Genomic DNA, 21,057 nt, shown 5'->3' with positions numbered 1-21,057 from the left:
ACGCCTCATGTCCCTTCTCATACGCATAATTCACACTGCTCCAGCCAGCCAGCCAGCAAGCCTCCACAAGGATGCCAGACACCACTGCCCACACGGGGAGGAGGACACAGCTCATAAAGTACAGCATCCTTCGTGACAGCACCTCAGCAGCCATCTCACCTTGGGTGGTGTCGCCCTCACACTCGCACGGCACGCTCTGTCCTGTCTCCCTGTCAGGACAGGAAGATGGTCCAGCCTACCTCTATCCTGACTTTACTCATGAAGATGCTGACGTATCCAAAGGTTAAACGATCCCCTACCCACCCAAGTTCCCAGAGTCAGTTGGTGCTGGTGGCTCCTGAATCTGTACCTGTGGCCTTGGGCGCCCGACAGCTCCATCTGGATGACTCCACACCCAACACAGCCCTAGCTGAGCGGCCAGTCACATGGCTGTTATGGCCTCTGTGCCGCCAACACTCACACGCATACGTGGGCAGTCCTGAGGCTGCTCCTGCCACGTCACAGTGCTCTGGGGCCGGTCCCCCACCCCCAGATTCCGCTCCTAGATGGTTATGCACCTGGTTGGCAGCCCCCATCCATAACCATTGTGATTCTATGCACTTTACTACCAGTTCAAGGGTCCCTAACTCCCACTGTGCCCTGCACTAAGCGGGAACACTCCCCACTATTGTGCAAGCACCACTATCCTTCGGGCACACGGTGCCTCCTTCTGTGGGCTTGGAGAAGCAGTCTTGTGTCGCCCAGGGCTGTCTCTGGAGCACATACTTCCTTGGAGCAGGGCTCTCTGCTTGGGTCATGGTGGTAGCCTTAAGAGCCGCAGCAGTGCCAGCTCTTTGGTACTCAGCATCTGTGGTAAGAATGCAGGTGAACTTGTGACATAACACCCCATGCCAGCACACAACAGGACGCTAGGAGGCGCACAGCCTCCCAGCAGCGAAGGAGCAGAGCTGTTCCTGGGATCTGCTTCCTCAACTACAACAGATGCTTGCAGAGCGTCCTCCTCCCGCTGCTGCCAATGCTGGGGAGAGACGATGGTGGTTAACAGCCCAGTCACACACCATGCCCTCTGTGGGGTTTCTGTCCTGCCTCACTCTCCTCACTTCCTGCCCCACTGCCTCCAGAGTCACCTCCTGGCACCACCAGCCCTGAGGTTTCAGAGGTCAGTGTCGAAAGCAACCTCAGACAATGACAATTTCTAAAACCCATGTGGTTGCTGCTATTATAGTCACTGCTTTTCATTCCATTACATACTCTTAAAAGAAGAACATAATAACGAGTGGCTGGTGATGCCTTCCAGACCTGAAGCAGTTAACGATGCTATTCTCCTCCACTCGGCAAACAGCTTCTCCCTCGGGTGCCAGGACGCCCTTCTGCCGACGACTGCTCTAGTACCCAAGCAGGCCACTGAGAGCTCTCACGACCACGCCCGCATGGATCAGGGTGGACTTTCTCACTATTAAACAACAGATTTGCAGAATGAGTTCCAAGCACGGGACCACTCCTCAATTCAAAAGACCCCTGAAATTACAATATCTTCAAAAATTATACATACAACCAAAGCATTCACATGACAGAAAAGAACAGCAATCCACTCACCATGCTTTCTGGATTTTTCTATTTTGCATACATATTTTAGGAAAAGTTTTCCAAGATATCAACACACTATCTAAAAACGACCAATCCCTTTTTTGCTTTTCGGTTAAAATATACTCCCAGCTTCTGGTATAAGACTGCATCTGGAGGCTGAAAGGCTTTAGAATTTAAAGTACAAATGTGTAAAATTCTCACTCCACACTCCATGGCAGCCTGACTGGCAACACAAGGTGGGCACTCACCTCCTGGACCTGAGGCCCACCTGCTAAGTCAGACACAAGAAGTCCACATAGTCTGTATTTTTAAAATAGACTCTAATCATTTATTTAACAAACTGGGAACTTCTAATATCTAGCACTTTTCTCCATTTAAAACTTCAAGGAAAAGAGAATGGTATTTGACGGTGTACTTTATTACAAAAGAGTCTGTTATGCACTGAGATCGGTGGAAAGCCTTCTCCACTGACTGGCGCTTTGTCCTTCGGTGAAGGGGGTAACTCTCTTCACAAAGGAGGCCTATGGCTTGCGACTGCAGGAGCTGCCGTGCTGGGAACATAACCTTCCCTCCACTCTAACCTGTCTGTCCCAGCATCTCCTACACCAGGTGGCAGGTGGCAGCCCACTTCTCTAGGCTGGCTCCCCAGTCAAATACAAGTCCTTCTGATGTAGAAAAGAACCCTACTACAGACAGACCAAAGGGTACAGGGGCTCTTATATCCTCGACCCACACATCACTCGATCAGGTCGGGTTTGCTTGCTGGTTTGCTCATGTGCTGGTGATGGTGCAACATGTGGGAGACCCCAGGGAGAGAACAGCACGCCCTGAATCTGACTGACTGCACGTTGGCAGAGCTGAGGGTCACTTATGCCTTACAGAATCTGGGGGCTCCACACCCAAGTGCAAGGTGCATCTGCCGGGTTTCTCCAGGGCAAAGGCAGGGTGGACACCCTCGGTGAGCCTGTGCCTCACGATGAACAGCACCTGACCACTTTCAGCGTTGACAAACGCAAGCCTCTGGTTGCTGTAGTCCAGCAGAAGGCCCACCCTGGCCGGATGCTCGGTCACGTGCACGTCGCTCACAATGCCGCCGTAGAAAAATCTGTATCTGAGAGGGCACAGAACAGGAAATTAAAACCTCTGTGGAACTCCATAGGGAAGGTCGCTCAGAAATGACCAGTCCCCGGAGTGGCCACAGAGTGTGGCGCTGTGGCCACTGCTTCAACCCAGCACAGCTCAGCCCTGCTCGTGCTGCTCCTGACACATCAGGAGGCAGTCCTAGAATAACCAGCCAGCGTGACTGCTCCCACATTCCAGTCCTCCCTGCTGCCCACACGTTCTAACTACCACATTCACAGCGCGTTGTTCTTTGAATCCAACACCTTGGAGGCTGCGGGGTGTTCTAGAGTCCCACAGGCTCGCCTTTTGTACAATGTCTTATTTTTATCGATTTAAAGGGTGCCCGGTATAAGGGTCTTTTTGTGAAGTTCTAGAAAGATCTCATCATCACTGTCAATGGCTTCCTTCATGTTGCTGCTCCCGCCCTGAGCCAGGCTGTTCAGCCGCTGGCAGCCCAGTGTTGCCTGGGACTCCCCCCTCCAGTGAATACACACTTGCGTGGGGTTGTGTGCCTAGCACTTCCCAGATGCTCTGGGGGCCGTGTAGGGCCAGGAGAAATTTGCCCCCAGGATCTGTGCCTGCTGGAGCAGGATGCCAAGGTCAAATTGTTAATGACTTAATCGGGACCACGGCTAAGACTCCCTCCAGCCACAGACTGTCAAGTAGCCTTGGCTCAGCACATGCCATGAACCTGTTCTGGTTTGTGAAGGACAAGTTTCGAGGCCAGGTGGAAAAGGAGAAACTGCTGGCCAGAGAAACTAAAGTGCCACATTGCAGGCAAGGACCTGAGGGCAGGGAATAAGAAGGAACGACAGAGGGAAGCAAAGTGACATGAGACAGGCTCCAGGGGTTGTGTGATCTGGGTGAGCTGCGTGTCCGGCAGGGTGTGAGGGTGGCCGGGGCTGTGTGGAGGCCCGGAAAAGCAAGGGAGCACGCCACAGCACTGAGGCCTGAGCGATCCCATGATGACCAAAGAGGGCAGAGGGCAAAGTTACAAAGCTCGGCTGCCTAGGGGAAGGCAGATGCTTCAGGCAGCCATGCAGAGGAAGCAGGCTGGGATGGGAAACTTCCGGAAGGCTCTGAGAAATGTCAGGCTCACTCTCAGCCACAAAGGACAGACAGGACTCAAGCAAGTGGGACAGAAGGAAAGTGGGGCCCAGGCAGTGAGGGCAGCCAGGGCAGCGAGAGGCAGGGTGATTCTGAGGCTGTCACATGGATGACTCTATCACGCTTTAGCCGAACCTCTGCACCCCCAGGGACCTGTGAAGCCCACAGGCTGAGGAAACTGGCCTGGTCAGGTTCCTTCTTCTGGCCTCAGGTCTGACCTTGTCCAGACGAGACCAGCATCCTTGGTCATCAGAGTGATGACCGCGGAGTCCCCAGATGCTTGTGTCTCGCGTCATTTCCAAGCCGCTTTGAAGCCCACTCGGGAAGGTGGGGCAGCTGCACCTCAGGCTCTTCCAAGACGCCCGCCCGCACTTTCCTGTACACCATGCTGGAGCTTACCTGTATGGCTCTGAGCAGTGCATGTACCACGAGGCGTCCCCCTGGCCCAGGGTCCCGGCCCGCACGGCTGAGCCCAGGCAAATGCCGAGCCGATAGGCTGGGCAGTCTGTGACTGTGACCTCCCAGTAATGCTGGCCGCAGGCAGGCAGCTCCTCGCCCAGCACGGATGGAATTCTGCAGGCACAAAGGATGGACGGGCTTAGCTTGGGAAACAGCAGCTCTTCCCTCACAAGCCCTGGCCTTCACAGGTTCTGTCATCGGAAATTGCCAGAAGTTGATCAAAGGCATTCTCTGTCCATTTTGCCTCTAACCTTGACCGGCACATCTCAGAAGCACCAAAACACCCCATGTGTGTCTGACAACAGTTCTGCTGCCACGTGTGATGCACATAGACTACATGTCTTCAGGGGGTGGGGAGCGGGGAAAGAGGAGAACAGCAAACAGGTACGGGCTGTTTCGGCGAGAGGTGCCGTGACGGGGACCAGCACACTCGCCCTGGCACACAGGGCCCCTGCCTGCACCAACTGCCAGATCTGGCTTGGGAGCGTCTGAGCCTGAAAGCAGGCATCCAGCACCAAAGCCACGGGCACGTTCAGGCCACACCTCACCCTCCTGCTTTGAACAGATTAGCCAGTGACGAACACTGGGCCCTGTGTTCCCGTCTCCTGCCTCCCTCCAACAGCCTCACTGCAGGCAGATGGCTACTCACAACCCCAGGCCAGCTGATACTCACAAACCAATTTCAGTTTCACCATAAAGAAGATTCTAGAAAATGCAAGGCAGCTAACAACCATTATCCTCTACGAACTATGACCAGGCCGCTAGCCAGCATCTTCGTTTTTTAGTTTATTTCTATTTTTTTTTTTTTGAGAAACCCAAACAAGCCCAATCTAGCTCTCAAATCTTTTTTTTTCTTTCTTTCTTCTTTTCTTTTCTTTTTTTTCTTTTTCATTCTGAATTCATTGGTTTTATGTATTTTTAGCACCTACCATGCCAGGCCTGGGCAAGATTCTGCACAAGACGGATACATGAGACAGGGCCATTGCTACTGATTCAAGACTGAGAGGGTGACCAAACACTGCACATGTCAGTCCCTCTGCACAGACAACATCAGAAGGCACCAAGGCCCAGAGGAATGCATGGCTACTCCAACAGCAGGCACCTGCGAGCAGGCCTGTGGCCAGGCACATAGCAGCCTGACACGGGCAGCCCGACATGGAAGCAGTGCCCAGCCTGGCTGCGGAACTCAGGCCTGGTCATGATCGCCAAGCGCAGCTGACAGCTGGCCTCCTTGGTGCCTGTAGGCGGCATGCATCCTGTGTGTCCCAGGTTGGTCCCCATTTGCTCACTTTGACCTCCCAAGTGACTCAGAGGTACTGCCAACAAGGAGCAGGGCAAACCCCACCCTCGCCCAGGTCTGGCTTTCCTTCTCTTCTCACATCCCTCCTGTGGAAGCTGCAGCACAGCAGGATTTTACAGCCAAAGTTGGAGCTCAGAAAAAGGCCTTTTCCTCTATCGCTGTTCAAGAGGCTAGGTACAAAACCCTGGTCGCTGGGGCCGGTGCTATGGGCATCCTGTAAGGGAGCCAGTTCGAGTCCTGGCTACGCCACTTCTGATCCAGATTCTGCTTATGGTCTGAGAAAATAGCAGAGGTTGGACCAATCTCTGGTTCCTGGGGTGAGTGAGAAAATAGGATGACCCCCCACTGCCCTAGTGGCCAGGGCTGTCCCAGGCCCCACCCTGAAGGCCTGACATTAAAACCTACCAAAGGGCACGTGTGGACACTAAAGTCCTTGAGGCCCTGCTCCCACGTAGGAGACCTAGAAGAAGCCCAGCCTCCTGGCTTTGGATCAACTCAGCTCCGGCCATTGATGCCATTTGGGAAGTGAACCAGCAGATAGAAGATCTTTCTGGCTCTACTTCATTCTGTAAAATCTGCCTTTCTGATAAAAATAAACAAATCTTTTTTTTTTTTTTTTTTTTAAATCTTAGTTGCTGTGAAAAAGCTAAAGAACTGCCAGGCTATTTTATTACCGAACCAGAGATAATACCTTCAACAGCCTATGACAGACAAACCCATCTGAGCTCTCATTTCCAAGAAGAACAGTGACTGCAGCTGCCAGTCACAGCCTACGCAGCCTCCTCCCCGGGGAAGGAGCACAGTGCACCCACGGACGCGCACGTGTCGACAGCTGAGGCCGTGTCCTCTGATGCAGCCCGCGCCTGGGCCGCCTGGGCCCACTCACTCGGTCAGCCGCCTCCTCTCCGCAAAGCTGATCACTGTGCTGTCCGAGGAAATCTGCAGGGCCGGATGAGCTGTCTCTCTCAACAGGAGAAATCTGGTTCCTGGGGTGAGTGAGAAAATAGGATGACCCCAATGCCCTGGTGGCCAGGGCTGTCCCAGGCCCCACCCTGAAGGCCTGACCTTAAAACCTCCCAAACGGCACGTGTGGATACTAAAGGCAGGGGCCTTTCCCTGCAGCTCCAGGTGCCCCCGCCCCACAGGCATACCCTGTGTGAGAACCAGCTGCTGTGCAAAGCATAGTTGTTGGACCAACAGCATCACATCGCCTGGAGTCCAGCTGGAAATGCAGATTCCTGCCCACATGCCCCGCCCCAACCATTCCCCATGACCAGACATCCTCAGTCAGAGCCCCTCCAGGAACCTGTAGACATTTTAGAATTGGGAATTGGGAGTCTGCTGGCATCATCTAAAGAAGAGAGTCTAACAGTGGCAGGTGTGGGCACTGGTTTGGGACTGGGGAGGAAGACATTTCTGGGCAGGCAGCCCTCATGCCACATGTCTCCATCAAAGCCTGCTGTCCCTTGCTGCAAAGCAAACAAGGCTCATGCTACGTCTTTGCTGGTTACGTGAGTACTCCTGGTGACCTCCACTGAGCTTGTGCCATCCAGGTCTAGGGCGGGAACATATATCCTGCCTGTTCCTCCCGCCCTCTCACAGCAACAGAGAACAGGTGATGGCACTTCTCCCACTTTTTCTTTCTTCAGTCATTCCTCATTCACCCACTCATGCATCCAGCAAGTATTAGCTGCCACAAACTAGAATAAGCAGAACAAGATTGCCAGTTGACTCCCAGAGCACACACAGGAACAGGACTGAACACTCCAGGGTGTGGCACAATGGGTTCAGTCAATGCATGGGACACCCACCTCCCACATCAGAATGCTGATTCAAGCTGCTACACTTCCAATCCAACGCCCTGCTGATGTGCCTGAGAGGCACTGGAAGGCCTCAGATATTTGAGTCCCTGCCCCACAGGAGACCCAGAGAGAGTTGCTAGTTGCTGGACTCAGCCTAGCCCAGCAGCCCTGGCTGTTGCAACCATTTTGGGAGTGAACCAGCAAGTGGAAGACCTCTGTAACTCTCTCTTTCTACCTTCTATATAAACAAATCTTTTTTTTTTAAAAATGCCAGAACCAGTGCTGATGCTATGATTTAGTAAGTCAATCCTCTACTTGCAGTACTGGCATCCCAATGCGTGCCAGTTTAAGTACTAGCTGATCCACTTCTGATCTAGCTCCCTGCTAATGATCTGGAAAAAGCAGCAGAAGATGGCCCAAGTGCTGGAGCCCCTGCTACCCATGTGGGAGATGGGGAAGAAGCTCCTGGCTCCTGGCTTCAGCCTTGACCTACCCTGACTATTGTAGCTAGTCAACTAGCAGGTGGAAGACCAACCTGTCTTCCTCTTTCTGTAATTCTGACTTCCAAAGCATATATTGAAATCTCTTGAAAAAATCAGGGTCACCCCATCTGTCTCTATCAAACACACCACAACATGCCCACAAATTGCAGCACATTGTGAGTCTGCCCAGAATCACCTGGAGGATGTCTGGGGCCACTATGTCCAAGCCCATCTCTCAAGTCAGTCAGGTCTCCAGGAGCCAGGGCATTCGCATTCATTTGGCACCCTGACTGACTGTTAACAGGCAACCAAGGTTGAGAATCTCCAAACCAAAGAAAACAATACCTTGACTTTTGACCAATCTTAAGTGCCATGACTAAAACTTAGCCCTGGCAGCAGGTTGAGCCTTACAGAGTCGTGCCCCAAGACGCGTTCTCTGCATGGGGGTGGGGGCCGGAAGTGCCTAGGAGGTGCTCCCTGCACACGCAGGACAACGTACCTCTGGTGGAGACCAGGGCGGCTTCGCTTTGCTCACTCGTCCCGAAGGCATTGGCAGCTCTCACATAGAAAAAGTAGTTCTCATTGGGCTGGAGGTTAACTCTCAGCTGGAGCCCTTTAATCCCGGAGAAAGACCTACAAGCAAACAGAACACGAGGCTTATAGATCATATCTAGGGCTAAGTGACTCATACCTTGACGCTGTCATGAATGAATTTTTTTTTTTTTACGAACATCGAAAATGTATTTTCTTCCCTTTCAATGACCACCAGAGCTAGCAGGTCAGACCCTCCAAAGCTAGCATGACAGATCTGATGAAATGAAAATGAAAGGAAATGGGAGGCCCCCCGACTTCAGGAAATGAAAGGAAACAGAAAGCCCACCTCCCCCCCCCCCCCCCCCGATTTCAGGAAATGTGGCTTTGGCTTTATTTTCAGAACTTTCCTCTGTGTCTCAGTAGGATTCCTGCCCCACACTACAACAGAGACAAAACAGATCTCTGGCTAGGGCAGACACCACCTCCACAGCCTGCCCAGGCTTACAGTAACCACAGCCCACTCAGTCTGGACACTGCCCTCTGATGACAGCACCTATAGGCTCCTGGGACTTAGTTCAGAAGCGTCTTTAGAGCAGGAAATAATGACCTGTGAGTACAATCCCAAGCCCAGAGCCAACAATCAACACTTGAAGGCACAGCTCTCGGGGGCTCCCCTTGGGACATCCGGGTGGGATTCTTCTCCCCAGATAGGCCCTGGTGGTAGAAACGAGTGGCTTCAGGGTGAAGTCTCCAGTGAGGTAAAAACCATGAGGTCCAAGTGCTACAAACTGCAGATGACATGAGTCTTTATCTAGACAGCGTAAGAAACTATGTGGAAAACGTGCACATGGTAAGAGAATTTAGAGAGGAGAGTAGATCAGAAACTGGGAGTTAAGGCCTTCGCACAGACATGACAGGACAAAAAATAAAAAACAGAAGATGTGCAGTAAATCACACAGAAGACATAAACAGCTGGAAAGGACCTTAGCTCCTAGGTGGGGAAAATACGGTATGGCAGAAGTTTCACATTCCCTGAGTTAACCTGCGGCCCAAGAGGACCTCTACGACAGCCTGTCGGGGGAGGGATGGCAGAGGCCGTGCAAGGTCACAGAAGACATAAATGAGCCAGGAGCAACTCCAAAAAGCATCTAAGAGTGCTACATCACACAGCCATGGGCATGGGGTGGTGTACTTCATCCTGGACAAATGACGCAGCAGGCTACGAGGTCAGGAGTATGACTAAGTCTACATGGCCACACAGGCACCCCAGCCCGGAAGGAGACATGGGCCTTTCTGTTGGAACAGCTGCAGGGCCACACCAGACGACAGAGTCATATTCCTGCCTTATACCTCCTACGCATCTCTTCCAGACAATAAAGGATCTAGGGCAGAAAATGCAGTCAGCAACTACTGCTGAGAAAAGGGAGATTACAAACATACATGCCTAATTACATATGTGTATATATACACAGCCAGAGAGGGAGATAGTTTAGAATATTACAGAAAAACTAAAAGCTATTTTTAAAAGAGATTGATACATGCAACAAAATTAACATGAAGAAATACTCATGGCCAAAAAAAACCCCCAACTTTTCAGCTTCAATCACCTGTGAAAGCCAACTTCCTTAAAAAGAGAGATGGGGAGTGTACAGGCAAAAAAGTGCAACGAGGGGGAGGAGCAGTAGGGGAACTGAACAGCAGATAGAAAAGGAGGGATGTGGTCCCCAAGACCCAGGAAGGAGAGACCAAGAAGAGAGGTGCACAACGGAGCTGGGCTAAGACTCCACCTTCTCCAACTCACTCCTCAAACGCGTGAAGAGCTGTCACACTGTGCAGACAAGCACAGGCAGAGCCAGCCTCCGATACCTGCCACCTGCCATGGCGACAGCCTTGCAGTCTCTGTCCACCCTTTTCAGCCAGCCGTTCTACTTCCAGGGGTCTCTCCTGCAAGGGTTTGTGACAGCACTGCTCGCAACAGAAGAGAATGGAAACAATGCCTCTTAGTGGATCACATCAGTGGAATTATATCCTCCTATCAGAATACAATGGAGCTATGCCTGCCTGAGCAGTTCCACATGTGCTGAATACGCAGGGCTTGCAAAGTGCTAAGCAGGAAATGCAAGGCAAAATGACATTTCTGACCTATACTACCACAGCTGTTGGCATAGGCACACACTCTCCAAGACAAAGTCAGGGAACAGTTACTGCCTTTGGGGAGGAGAGCTGACGGGGTGTGGTTAGGAATCTTCTCAAGGTCCCACAAGAACACAGCACCCTGAGGAGTTCTGCATTTGGTTCAGTGTTTGCAGAACCTGAAGCGTTGCATTGGTTTGAGCCTCAGCAAGCAGCTTCTCCAGGAACCGGATGACCTAAAGGCACTGGAAGGAAGAAGCGTGTGTGCCCGGTGGGCTGGCAGCTGTGGCGGGGCGGCAGGCTCTCGGTTGTGTCTAGCACCTGGATCAGACTGGAGCATGGCTTCCCATAGGAGAAGCAGCCTGGAGGAACCCCAAGCCAGAGTCCTGGAAGCAGTACTCCCTAGAGAGCATGGCCAGTGCAGCACACAACAGATGGCTCAGGATGAATTGCTTCTTAACACAGTTAGCTATGCCAGGCACTTGCACTGCCAGCACCCAAACCCTGGACAGGCACCTGGGGGAGCCAAGTGAGGCCCCGTGTTCCCAAACATCCCCGCACATAACAGGCCTTCCTCATGGACTCTCTTCCAAGGGGCCTGTGGCTCCAAAGGTTGACCAAGCAACCAGGACCCTGGTTAAGACAGTCTTAGGGAAACACAGTCATAGCCTGTCCCAAAGGCAGTGGAGAGGAGATACAGGAGGAGCACGCAGGTGGTATCCCCAGCAGGACCCCCACCAATGGGCAGCAGTTCTCTTCCTGCCCTCCATGTTGGCCCCAGGAGCTGAGAGCAAAGGGGACACGCCCCCTGAGGTGCAGCCCCCAATGCCCACCACAGTCCCAGGGACGGTCCGCGGAGCAGCCTCGTGGCACCTGGCGTCTCCCCATAGGTCATGCCGAGCTCGGCTCCCCCGCCCCAGCCCACACAGCGATCCTTGCACTGTGCTGCTCAGTTTCACCCACGCCTCTGCTGACTTCTCTCCACACAGGAGCGCGGCCACCGCAGAGGCAGAAGCTGAGCCTGGAAAATTTCTGCAAGGGTTTTGAGCCCACCCAATCCAAGGAGAGCACTGAGAAGAAAACAGGAAGAAGGAGAGTCATAGGCCCTGAGACTGTCACTCCTGCCCACCCCCAAACCCCCTCATCCCATCAGGACTGCCTCCCACTCATGTGCACAACAAATATGTGAGGGCGTCTCAGGCTCAGCTATTCGGGGAAGTTGGGGCAAGGCAGACTGGCTCCATTCAGACGCCCACTCTGTGTACCCAGTGGCACCTCGGGTCGTACACTGGAAAAACATGCAGGTCTGAAGAGAGATGCGTCTCAGCTCCAGTGAAGGACAGCCAGCCAGTGCCTCTCCCTGCACCTACATGGGTACATGAGAGAGATTTAATATGACTCCTCTCCTCTAGCTAGCATTTGATTTCATTTCCACACGTCTTCCTCCGCCAGACCACAGCTTCCCGGCTGCCCTGTTTCACAGGGACTGGGGTGGGACAGAGGCACGAACTCATTTAGTTCTTGCTCCCTCTGTCTTTCACTAAAGATTGCAGCCAGTGAGAGATCAGCTACTCCCAAATCGCTTGCTCATTCACTCGTTCACTCAATGGCTCATTATCAAGCGCCCATGCTGAGAAATTCCTCGTCTTTGCACAGTTCATTACATTCCAAAAAAAAAAAAGTATGTGTCATCTTTAATCCTCCTCTCTCCCCTTCAATGACTGAGTCTGGTTGAGTGCGGAGTTCGTGTGTGGGACCCAGAATCTATACATGGGCTAGATACTCAGGGGACAAACAACACCATCACAATGTTTCCTGCCCATCCGTGGGTTGTCTGTCAACCACTGATGTGAACCAACCATTGCTAAAATAACTCATTCCTGCAGGCACAATTTAGGGTGTGTGTGTGTGTGCTCTGTGTGTGTGCTGTGTGTATTGTGTGTGTGCACTGTGTGTGTATGTTGCATGCGTGTGCTGTGTGTGTATCGTGCTGTGTGTATGTACTGAGGTGTGCTCTGTGTGTGTGGGCTCTATGTGCACTCTGGTGTGCTCTGTGTGTACTCTGTGTGTGGGGTGTGTGTGTGTTTTGGATAAGAGATTCTCATGAAAGCTGGCCTGCCTTTTTCTTATTGGTCAGTGTTTGCGTTTGATGCTAACTGGTGCTAAGACAGGTCACACGTATTTAGCTACAAATCACCAAGCGCCATCATGGACACTGAGGCTGCAGCTTTATCTAATGACCCCACCATGGAGCCACTAACTGAGCAGGATCAGACAACCTGGGGCCCGCTGGTCCTTCCCAAGACGGGGCAGTTTTCTGACTCATGGCTGTGTAGAAGCCCAAGGACGTGTCCGCTACATGGCAGGTTAAAGCAGATACTACGGGCCTGTGCAGAAGACTGAGCCGGGGGTTCTTTATTTATGAGATGTACTGTCGCTGACTGAGCTCTGCACAGGCCGTGATGACATAGCTCACGTTCTATAAAGCTTTCAAGCATCATTTCCTGGAAGGAATGTTTCAAGGTCAGCTGTGAGAACCACATGGACAGAACTGCACAGAACTGGCAAATGGGACAATCAGACACATCTGCACAAGCACCGTGCAGACCCAAGAGAGGCTCTGCAGGTGAATTACCTCACGGTTTGTTGATGCTGGGGTAGGGAGTAAGTCAGGCCTGGACTGACGAGGGACAGTGATGGCTCAGCAACAGATTAAACAAGCAAGGAACAGTGATTCATAGCCAAGAAGCTTTGCTTGCTTCCCTAAAATATCCACTGATGGGCCCATCAGAGTCCCAGAGGCCACGGAGGAGGCCATAGTGCTGAATCCTCTAGGGGTTCTGGGGTAGGGGATGGAGCCCAAGTGGTTCCAGCCCCAGCACAGCACAAACTCACCACCCCGTAATGCCCCTTCTCTCCTAAGCTCCTGGACTGTCCCTATGCCATGACAAAGGCCCTGTCTCATGCTCTGAACCAGCTGCCCAGTGTGCTCCTGCAACAAGCAAAGTCAAAACAAACTCTTTTTGGTAAAGCCCCAGAACCAATAAGCTAAGGACATGCCTCTGTTTTAACAAGCTCTGCTTTGGTTTTAAGAAAATCAGAAGATGCTCCCCACCCCACCCACCCACCTTTTTTTTTTTTTTACTTCATACAAGTGGAACTGTCATTGGTTTTTATGGCTTTGATTAGAACTTGTTCAGAAGGCCTTGTTGCTACCAAATGGACCCCTTCTTCTCCATATAGTTTAGAGAGCCAGGATGACCAGGGAAAGAAGGAGCATTCACGGAGCAAAGGCGGTGCATCCCCATGTCCCCTCTGTGTTGAGTGGCAGAGGAATCTGCAGTGCACAGCGATGGCCCACCATCAGGCTGCCCCGCCTTGCTAGCCAGTCTGTATAACAGGGACGTCTTTACACAGCCTCCTAGAGTGAGACAGCCTTGGCTTGCATCCTGGCCCTGGTGCTTCCTGCATTAGTCACCACGCCTACCGAGTGTGATTCAGCGGACCTATTCCTGCCTCCCAGGAAGGACTGCTGGGAAGGTTAAGTGAGACTGCGCACAGCTCACACATACAGAAGGCCCTGGACAGACGGCACTCCTCTCTCCACCTTCTGCCTGCAGGGACATTCAACACCACTTGCCTTGCTGAGCTGGCTGCTGGTTGACTCCAGCTGTGCTGTTGTAACTTTTGTGAATGCCAGCTGGGGGCTGAAGCTACACAGGGGAGAGTCATTTTGGAACATCCTCCATGAGCTCGGATCTTGCCCCAGAGAGAACTGGATTATGCTGGCTGACGGCAGAGCATGGCTGGGGAGACTGCCATGCTCTCACATGGTGGGAGGCATCTCACACCCCAGGGGCTTTGAGCAGACAAGGGGCAGGGCTCCCCTAAAGGGAGCAGGTGGGACTCTGAGATCTGGGGAGAGTGGGGTTTGCGAGCTGAGTAGCCACTCAAAGGCTCTGCTTCCCCAGAGCTCTTTAGAGGGTGAGATGAGCTACACGTGGGGCGCTGAGGCCCTGCCTGGCAGTTCATTCTGCTCTCGTCCTGGCCACAGGTCGGCTCTCCACTGATTCCCAGAGCTGCCTTCCAGCTGTGGGTGCAGCAGCAGAGGAGCGGCCCGTATGTGTGTGCTGGAATGCTGACGCCCCACCCAGTTCATCTGCAGAGCGTCATCTGCTGGAGCCAGTCTTCAACCTCATTCCTCAGCCACAGGAAACCCCACATCTCAGCCAAACACACAGATGTCGGCTGATCATGGAGATAATCAGGAGCTTAATAACACACCCTGTTAAAACGCTAATTTCATACCCTGATTCCTAATTTCCACTTCCTACAGAATCTTTCCCAGCAAACACAGCTAAACAAAGAAAACCTGAGGATATCTCTTATAAAATGTGCTTATTCATGATAATAACCTGAATATTTATCAGGATGTGGCCAGGACCTAGGAGGGTAAGATGACCCTGCAGTAGGTGAGCAAACGTTGACCAAACACAGAGAGGAGACACAGCCTCTCACTAATGGACTTTAGCCTCTTCATGGTAGGAACATGGCCTTTTTTTCCTGGGAGACTTTCCATTCTTAACACGCGTGGGGAGGCAGGGACGGCTCTGTGATAACGCATTTGAAAGAGCTCTTCTGGGCCGTCAATAAATCTCAGAGAACATAAGTCACTCTGGGTTTGATGATGCCTCGAGCTGACCCTCCCTAGAGAAAAAAGCATGTGTTTGCATAAATCTGGCCTAATGACTCGAATTAAATACACCTCAAACAAAGTTCTGTCCTGTAAAGATCTGCATACATTTTTCTTACAAGAGAGCTTCGATCCTGCTCCGTGGCATGTGTTCTATCACCTATTTAGAATTCACGGATGAGCAGTGATGGAGCCACAGCTCACACACCTGAGCTCGGGGCACGCCCTGTCTGCTGTGGACAGGGACACTCACCGGAGGCCCTCGCCCTCGGCACAGTGCTGTCTGCAGTACTCCAGAGTGTAGGTCTCGGTGGCCTCGGGGCTGGCAGGTCGCCACCGGATGGTGGCCATGTTCCAACACACGGTGCAGTCCTGGGCACGCAGCATGGGGGTGGAGGGTGCTGCAGAGAGGGCAGGATCAGTTGGGGGTGGTGCCAGCTCTGCTTTCCTTGCTCCCTGGAAGAGCACTTGGGTCTGACTTTATCTTCCATTTTTTGTGGTTGTTGTTTACATAAATTAAAAAAACAAACCCTCATCCTGGGTTGAAAAGTGAAAAGTCAGTCTCCCTCCCTCTCCAACCAAGTTGCCCAGGTCCTAGAGACTCCAGACAGCTTGAGGTCGGCTTCCTTCAAATCCTCTCCTTGCTTCATTCTGCACGTGTGAGGACTTGTCCTCTTCCTTCACAGCAAATGCAGCCAGGGTCCTACACTCAGCAGCTGCTGGGTAAAAATGCACTCTACATGCCAGGGGAGAAATTCCCCTCGAGCAGCGCAGTTGCTGACGCTGAACTTCCTGCTCTGGCCACTGGGGGAAGCACTGCATCATGAGAGAGCATTCCCAGCACAACATCACTGCAGAGAACAGCCGAGCGGCCCCCAGGTCCAGCCTCTGACCGGGCAAATACAGCCTCTGTGCTCAGCCTTCTTGCCGGCACATTCCCCACTGTTTCCCATTCCTGCCCCACTCAAGGGGTACAGCGCTGGACCACCACTGGGGAGGGTGAGACCCCGCTCCAGCCACTGTTCCTGCTGGTCATCTTGGGCATCCCTTAGAGTGGGGCCCTTACCAGGCATTTTCCAGGACCCCCTTGAATACAAGCGTCTTCAAGAACAGGATCCAGTCTCATTCATCACTTGTATACTCAGCACCTCACACAACAGCCTGTACCAGGCAGTAAATACTTTTTGGGTTGCCTCAAACTCAGTGGAAGAACTGGGCATTGCCCCTGACACCCCTCCAGCACCCCTTTACCAGTTCTGAAAACTGCCCTTTCGCTGGGCAGGCTGCAGCCGGTGAAGTTCACAGCCATGACCCACACTTGATAGCACCGGTCCGGCTCCAGGTCTTCAAAAATGCAGCAGCTTTCCTTCACTGTCAGTCTGTATTCTTCCACCAGCTCTAGCATAAAACACAATCACAACCTTAAAAGCAGCTTCCAAAGACAATCCAAAGTTGCAGCTATTGAAAAAGTCATCTAGGATTTTTTATTTTCCCAGTAGAAACTCCAAACTCATCACCATGCAGATAACATTATGGAATAACTAGGTCTGTAGAATATATAAGGAAACAACAGTGTTCTGAAAAGAGATCTTTAGAATGATCTAGCGCTATCTGTGGGACACTTATCAGAAAATAATCACATGGTAGTACATTTCTGAGCTTCTTGTACCATAATTAAGGTAACTTACTTCAACAAAAAATATTAAAATTGCATAAAGTATATGTTAACTCAAGTCTTGCTAATACATTTAGCAAGAAAATTTGTAAGAGCCAATGCCAATATTTCAGAAGACTACACCATAAAAAAGTTCAGCATTCTATGCTCTGAAGTTACAAAGCATCTTCATAGATTAGTGAACTATTCTGGATTCAGCGAGACTTCCTAACTTCTAGAGCCTGGTTCCTCCTCCTGAACTGCAGAACTCCTCCAATTAGAGATAGCTACATTTATAGAGATACTTGGATAAATACCATAGACCACACACCAATCTGAAAAGTAGTATTGTTCAATAGGGACATTTCCCTTTCACAGTTTCTTAAGTTCCCGTACTGCTAATACTTTTGTAGTAAATAGTGCTCATTTTCCACCTGGACACCCAGACCTCAGGACAGGCTGATAACTCTTCTATAATTTCCTCTCCTTTAAACAGATCATTTTTGAGGCTGGCATTATGGTACCATGGGTTAACTGCTACCTGTGACACCAGTTTCCCACATGAGCACCAGTTCAAGTCCTGACTGTTCCACTTCTGATCCAGCTCCCTACAAATGCACCTGGGAAAACAGAAAATAGTCTAGGCCCTTTGTCTGCTGCCACTCAGGTAGAAGACCTGGATGGAATTCCAGGCTCATGGCTCCTAGTCCAAACCTGGCCATTAAGGTCATTTGGAGAGTAAACCAGCAGATCAAAGATCTCTTGGTCCCTCTTTCTGTAACTCTGCCTTTCAAAATAAACAAAGAAGCCTTTTGAAATTACAAAAAAAAAAGAGATTATTTTCTTTTTCCAGTGAGTTACTCTCCCTGGCACTCCTGAATGGTTCAAAATAAACAAAGAAGCCTTTTGAAATTACAAAAAAAAAAGAGATTATTTTCTTTTTCCAGTGAGTTACTCTCCCTGGCACTCCTGAATGGTCCATCTCCACAGCTCCTCCAGGAAAGAACACAAGCTGTTTCCTGCAGAGGAATTTGGGGGACTCATCTACTTTGAGTCCACCCCTCTTGTCCCAGGAGCTGCACCTTCTGGACAGACAGCTTCTACCAGGGAGGGTCAGAAGGACTCGGACCCTGGAAAACATCTCCCCATGGTCCGGGAACCATGGCTGTGGTTTCCATCGCCTACTTTCCTGGCAGTGCTGCCTTTTCAGCAGTGCCTGAAGCACCAACATGCCCATGGCTTGGGACCACAGGGCGCATATCAGCACCACAGAGTGGATGCTAGCTTGGCCAGCTGGCATGACACAGTTCATGTCCCTGAAGAAGTGTTTGAAGTGAGGTTGGGGTGAAGCACATGTGAAAGGAACCTAGGTGATAGCGCCTTGGTTCAGATGGGTCGTGGAGAGCACCTAGTTACATGAGGCAGCTAGTGGCAGAAGAGGCAGCACAGGGCACTCACCATGGAGGCAGACACAAACACCCAAATGTGGCTTGTGGGCCTGAAGATCTGGGGTTTTAACCCCTTGGATAACTGCTTAACCTCACCCCAGTTGTCTCAGTTGCAAACGGGGATACAATACGTATTTCCTGGTGCTGTGTCAGGGCTTTGGGAACTGAGCCCTGGGTAGGAGTGAAACATACCTAACTTGATGGTAGGCAGTGACTTGAGTGCATACAGCAGCTCGGAGGGATTCGGAGTGCAGCCTCTGCTGCCAGGCTCTCACCAGCAGAGCAGGAAGCTCCCCACTGCCTGACCTGCAGCCTCCCACCCTACCATGCTGCTTCCTTCCACCCACATGTTAACTGGGTACAGCCCGAAACCACATCAAAGCAAGGCTCACGTCTTGAGAATTCCAACACTGAATTCACCTTGTAGGTGTCTGTGGCTCCTATGAAAGGTAAACCTGAGCAATTAAGGGGTAGAGGGCAACCACCAGGCCCTGGGAAAAGTCCCAGTGCCAACGGCTGAGCCAGCTCCAAAGCTCCACCCACAAATACAAATCAACAGGGAAAACTTCCTGGTTCAAGGGAAGAAAACTCATCCTAACTAAGAAGTATGCCTCTTGGATTGATTTCCTATTGAGGCAACTAGTAGGTGTTTGTCTCACCTGCCATCCCCTTGTGGCCTTGTGTTCAACCAGGTTTAATTCTTCTCACCCTGTGTCACTGCTATGGTAGGTCTTTTGGCTACCCTTACACAAGTACCCATTGGTCACTTCCTGCAACACGTGACACCCAATGCTATGTTAGCATTAAGTGCAGGATGTTTAACTGTGTGTATCCTTATCTTCCTCCTCCACCATCAGGTGGGACACGCACTCTTCTTTCAGACTTTAGCACTCAATTAACTGTATTGCCTGCTTTCCAAATGTGAGTCACTCAGTTGCTCTGTTTGAATCTCAATTAGATGTTCCTGTTGGCCATTATTACAATGATATGTATTCGTTTTCCCCCCTTGATCTTGATTTCAAGTTTTGCTTAAAGGTTGTTAATTCACTTTGTAAGTAGCTATATGTGCTTGGTGGAAAGTCCTAATGCATATTCATTTAACACACAGTCATGTGTTCACGAGTCTGTGTTTGTGCTCATAACCATACCATTGACATCCTGGTCGTCCTGCGGTCCCTCCACGCAGTAAACCTGGAAGGAGTCGATGACATCCTCCTTGTTCCTGCTCCAGTAGACTGCGATGGTTGTGCTGGTGGCGGAATTTGGTTCCTGGGGTTCTAGCCGAGGAGGCTGTGGAACTGCAATGCAGGAGAGGTTTAGGACAGCTGATGCGGTTTCTATTGATTCGTTGCTTTTGATTCTTTGCCAAAGTTGCTTATGCTTGCTGAAGATAATGAAACAATGCCGAGAAGCCAAAGGAGACGCCCCTGCTCCTGACATCCACAGCCTGTTCTGTTCCTTGGACGCAGTCCCTGTCTAGCTGAGTGTGGCCCTCTGGCCAGGTGCTGATGAGGTATGCCCATGGAATCTAACTGAGTGCCACCCAGGAATGGATCCGCGAACAAGGTCACTCAGTAATTCCCTTCCCACCCAGGCTGGGGTCGGTGGGGGGTGCATCTAATAGTTTGAGGCTAGCACCCTGGTGAGCACGTTTCGCTATGCAGGCAACACTTGATTGTTCTGAAGCCACAGAGAGTCCACATTCTAATAGAGACATATGAGACGCTCCTAGAATAGCTGTAATTTCTTCAAGGCAAAAAAAGACTTGCATGAATAAAATATCAAAATGTACTTTCTAAAACAACTATTCCATTGTTTCTTTCCAACTGGCTACACCTACAGACATAAAAATAAAAATAAAAACTACACAGGGGAAAAAGAACTCTGTTGCCTGAGTCAGTTATAAGTTTTAGACATCTGTATAACTCTGTTGTTCTGAATTTTTAAACCCATAATATCCCCACATGTTTTCTTAGAGACTTTAGAACTGTTTGATTGTATTTGTTGAGCATTAGTGGCATACCCCATTAATCAAGCTCTGTGCAATTCACTTCCAAAATTTATGACACAAAATCAGTAAACATAACATACAAATTGGAGGAAAAGGAGATTCTTGTGGTCGGAAAGCTGTCATGCTCTTAAACTGTGCATAGTAATTTTTCCCAGTCAATAATTTCCTGAGGGGTAAGCTTACTGAAATGACATAGGCTGAACTTTATGACATTCTTAAAACTTAACGTGAAAGGCAAAGGAAATTAAGGTTTGTTCAATAGGAAGTCAGAGAAAATTAAGTACATTTAAGAAATGGAATGCCTAAAGACAAACTGAAAAGACTCTATAGGAATACAGAATCAAAGTAATGAGAGTTCAAGTGAGAAGCAGGAAGGGAGCAGGGTTATGTCCATGGGCTATAGAAAAGGGAGGCAGGCCCTGGGGCCAAGTGCCAGATCCCCCATTCACCGGCCACTACAGCTGCACTCTTCCAGCCTCAAGGCTCAGAGCTTTCAAATGAGGACACAGTGATGGTATTATCGCCTCCCAGGGCTGTGAACATACAACTGTGCTGACCTGCAGAGGCCAAAGGGAAGGCAGGGGAAGGGCTCTTGAAGATGGGACTGGAGCAAGGAACCACTCGGGGGAAGCCACAAAGACCAGGAGGCCAGGTGAGCAGGGCAGGCCACCAGGGAGAGCACCACGCCAACTCCAGTAAGAGCGCAGAGACTCTGGTGCTTTCTT

General features: G+C 50.9%; 1 protein-coding gene across 1 annotated transcript in view; it reads right to left on the bottom strand.

The window, feature by feature from the left end:
* Nucleotides 1–2,433: 2,433 nt before the first annotated feature.
* Nucleotides 2,434–21,057, bottom strand: part of CMYA5 (cardiomyopathy associated 5) — a 55,355-nt gene continuing 36,731 nt past the window's right edge. The window contains exons 8-14 of the mRNA XM_058656186.1: nucleotides 19,470–19,619; nucleotides 16,471–16,617; nucleotides 15,473–15,620; nucleotides 8,359–8,492; nucleotides 6,462–6,561; nucleotides 4,216–4,389; nucleotides 2,434–2,698 (exon numbers count right to left, since the gene is read on the bottom strand). Coding sequence (XP_058512169.1) covers nucleotides 2,452–2,698; nucleotides 4,216–4,389; nucleotides 6,462–6,561; nucleotides 8,359–8,492; nucleotides 15,473–15,620; nucleotides 16,471–16,617; nucleotides 19,470–19,619 — 1,100 coding nt within the window. The 3' untranslated portion in view covers nucleotides 2,434–2,451. The remainder of the gene's footprint in view (nucleotides 2,699–4,215; nucleotides 4,390–6,461; nucleotides 6,562–8,358; nucleotides 8,493–15,472; nucleotides 15,621–16,470; nucleotides 16,618–19,469; nucleotides 19,620–21,057) is intronic.

The sequence above is a fragment of the Ochotona princeps genome, chromosome 28 (genome assembly GCF_030435755.1).
Source record: "Ochotona princeps isolate mOchPri1 chromosome 28, mOchPri1.hap1, whole genome shotgun sequence".
Lineage (NCBI taxonomy): Eukaryota > Metazoa > Chordata > Mammalia > Lagomorpha > Ochotonidae > Ochotona > Ochotona princeps.
The sequence above is the reverse complement of the archived record's forward strand: the minus strand, read 5'-3'. Positions and strand labels throughout refer to the sequence as shown.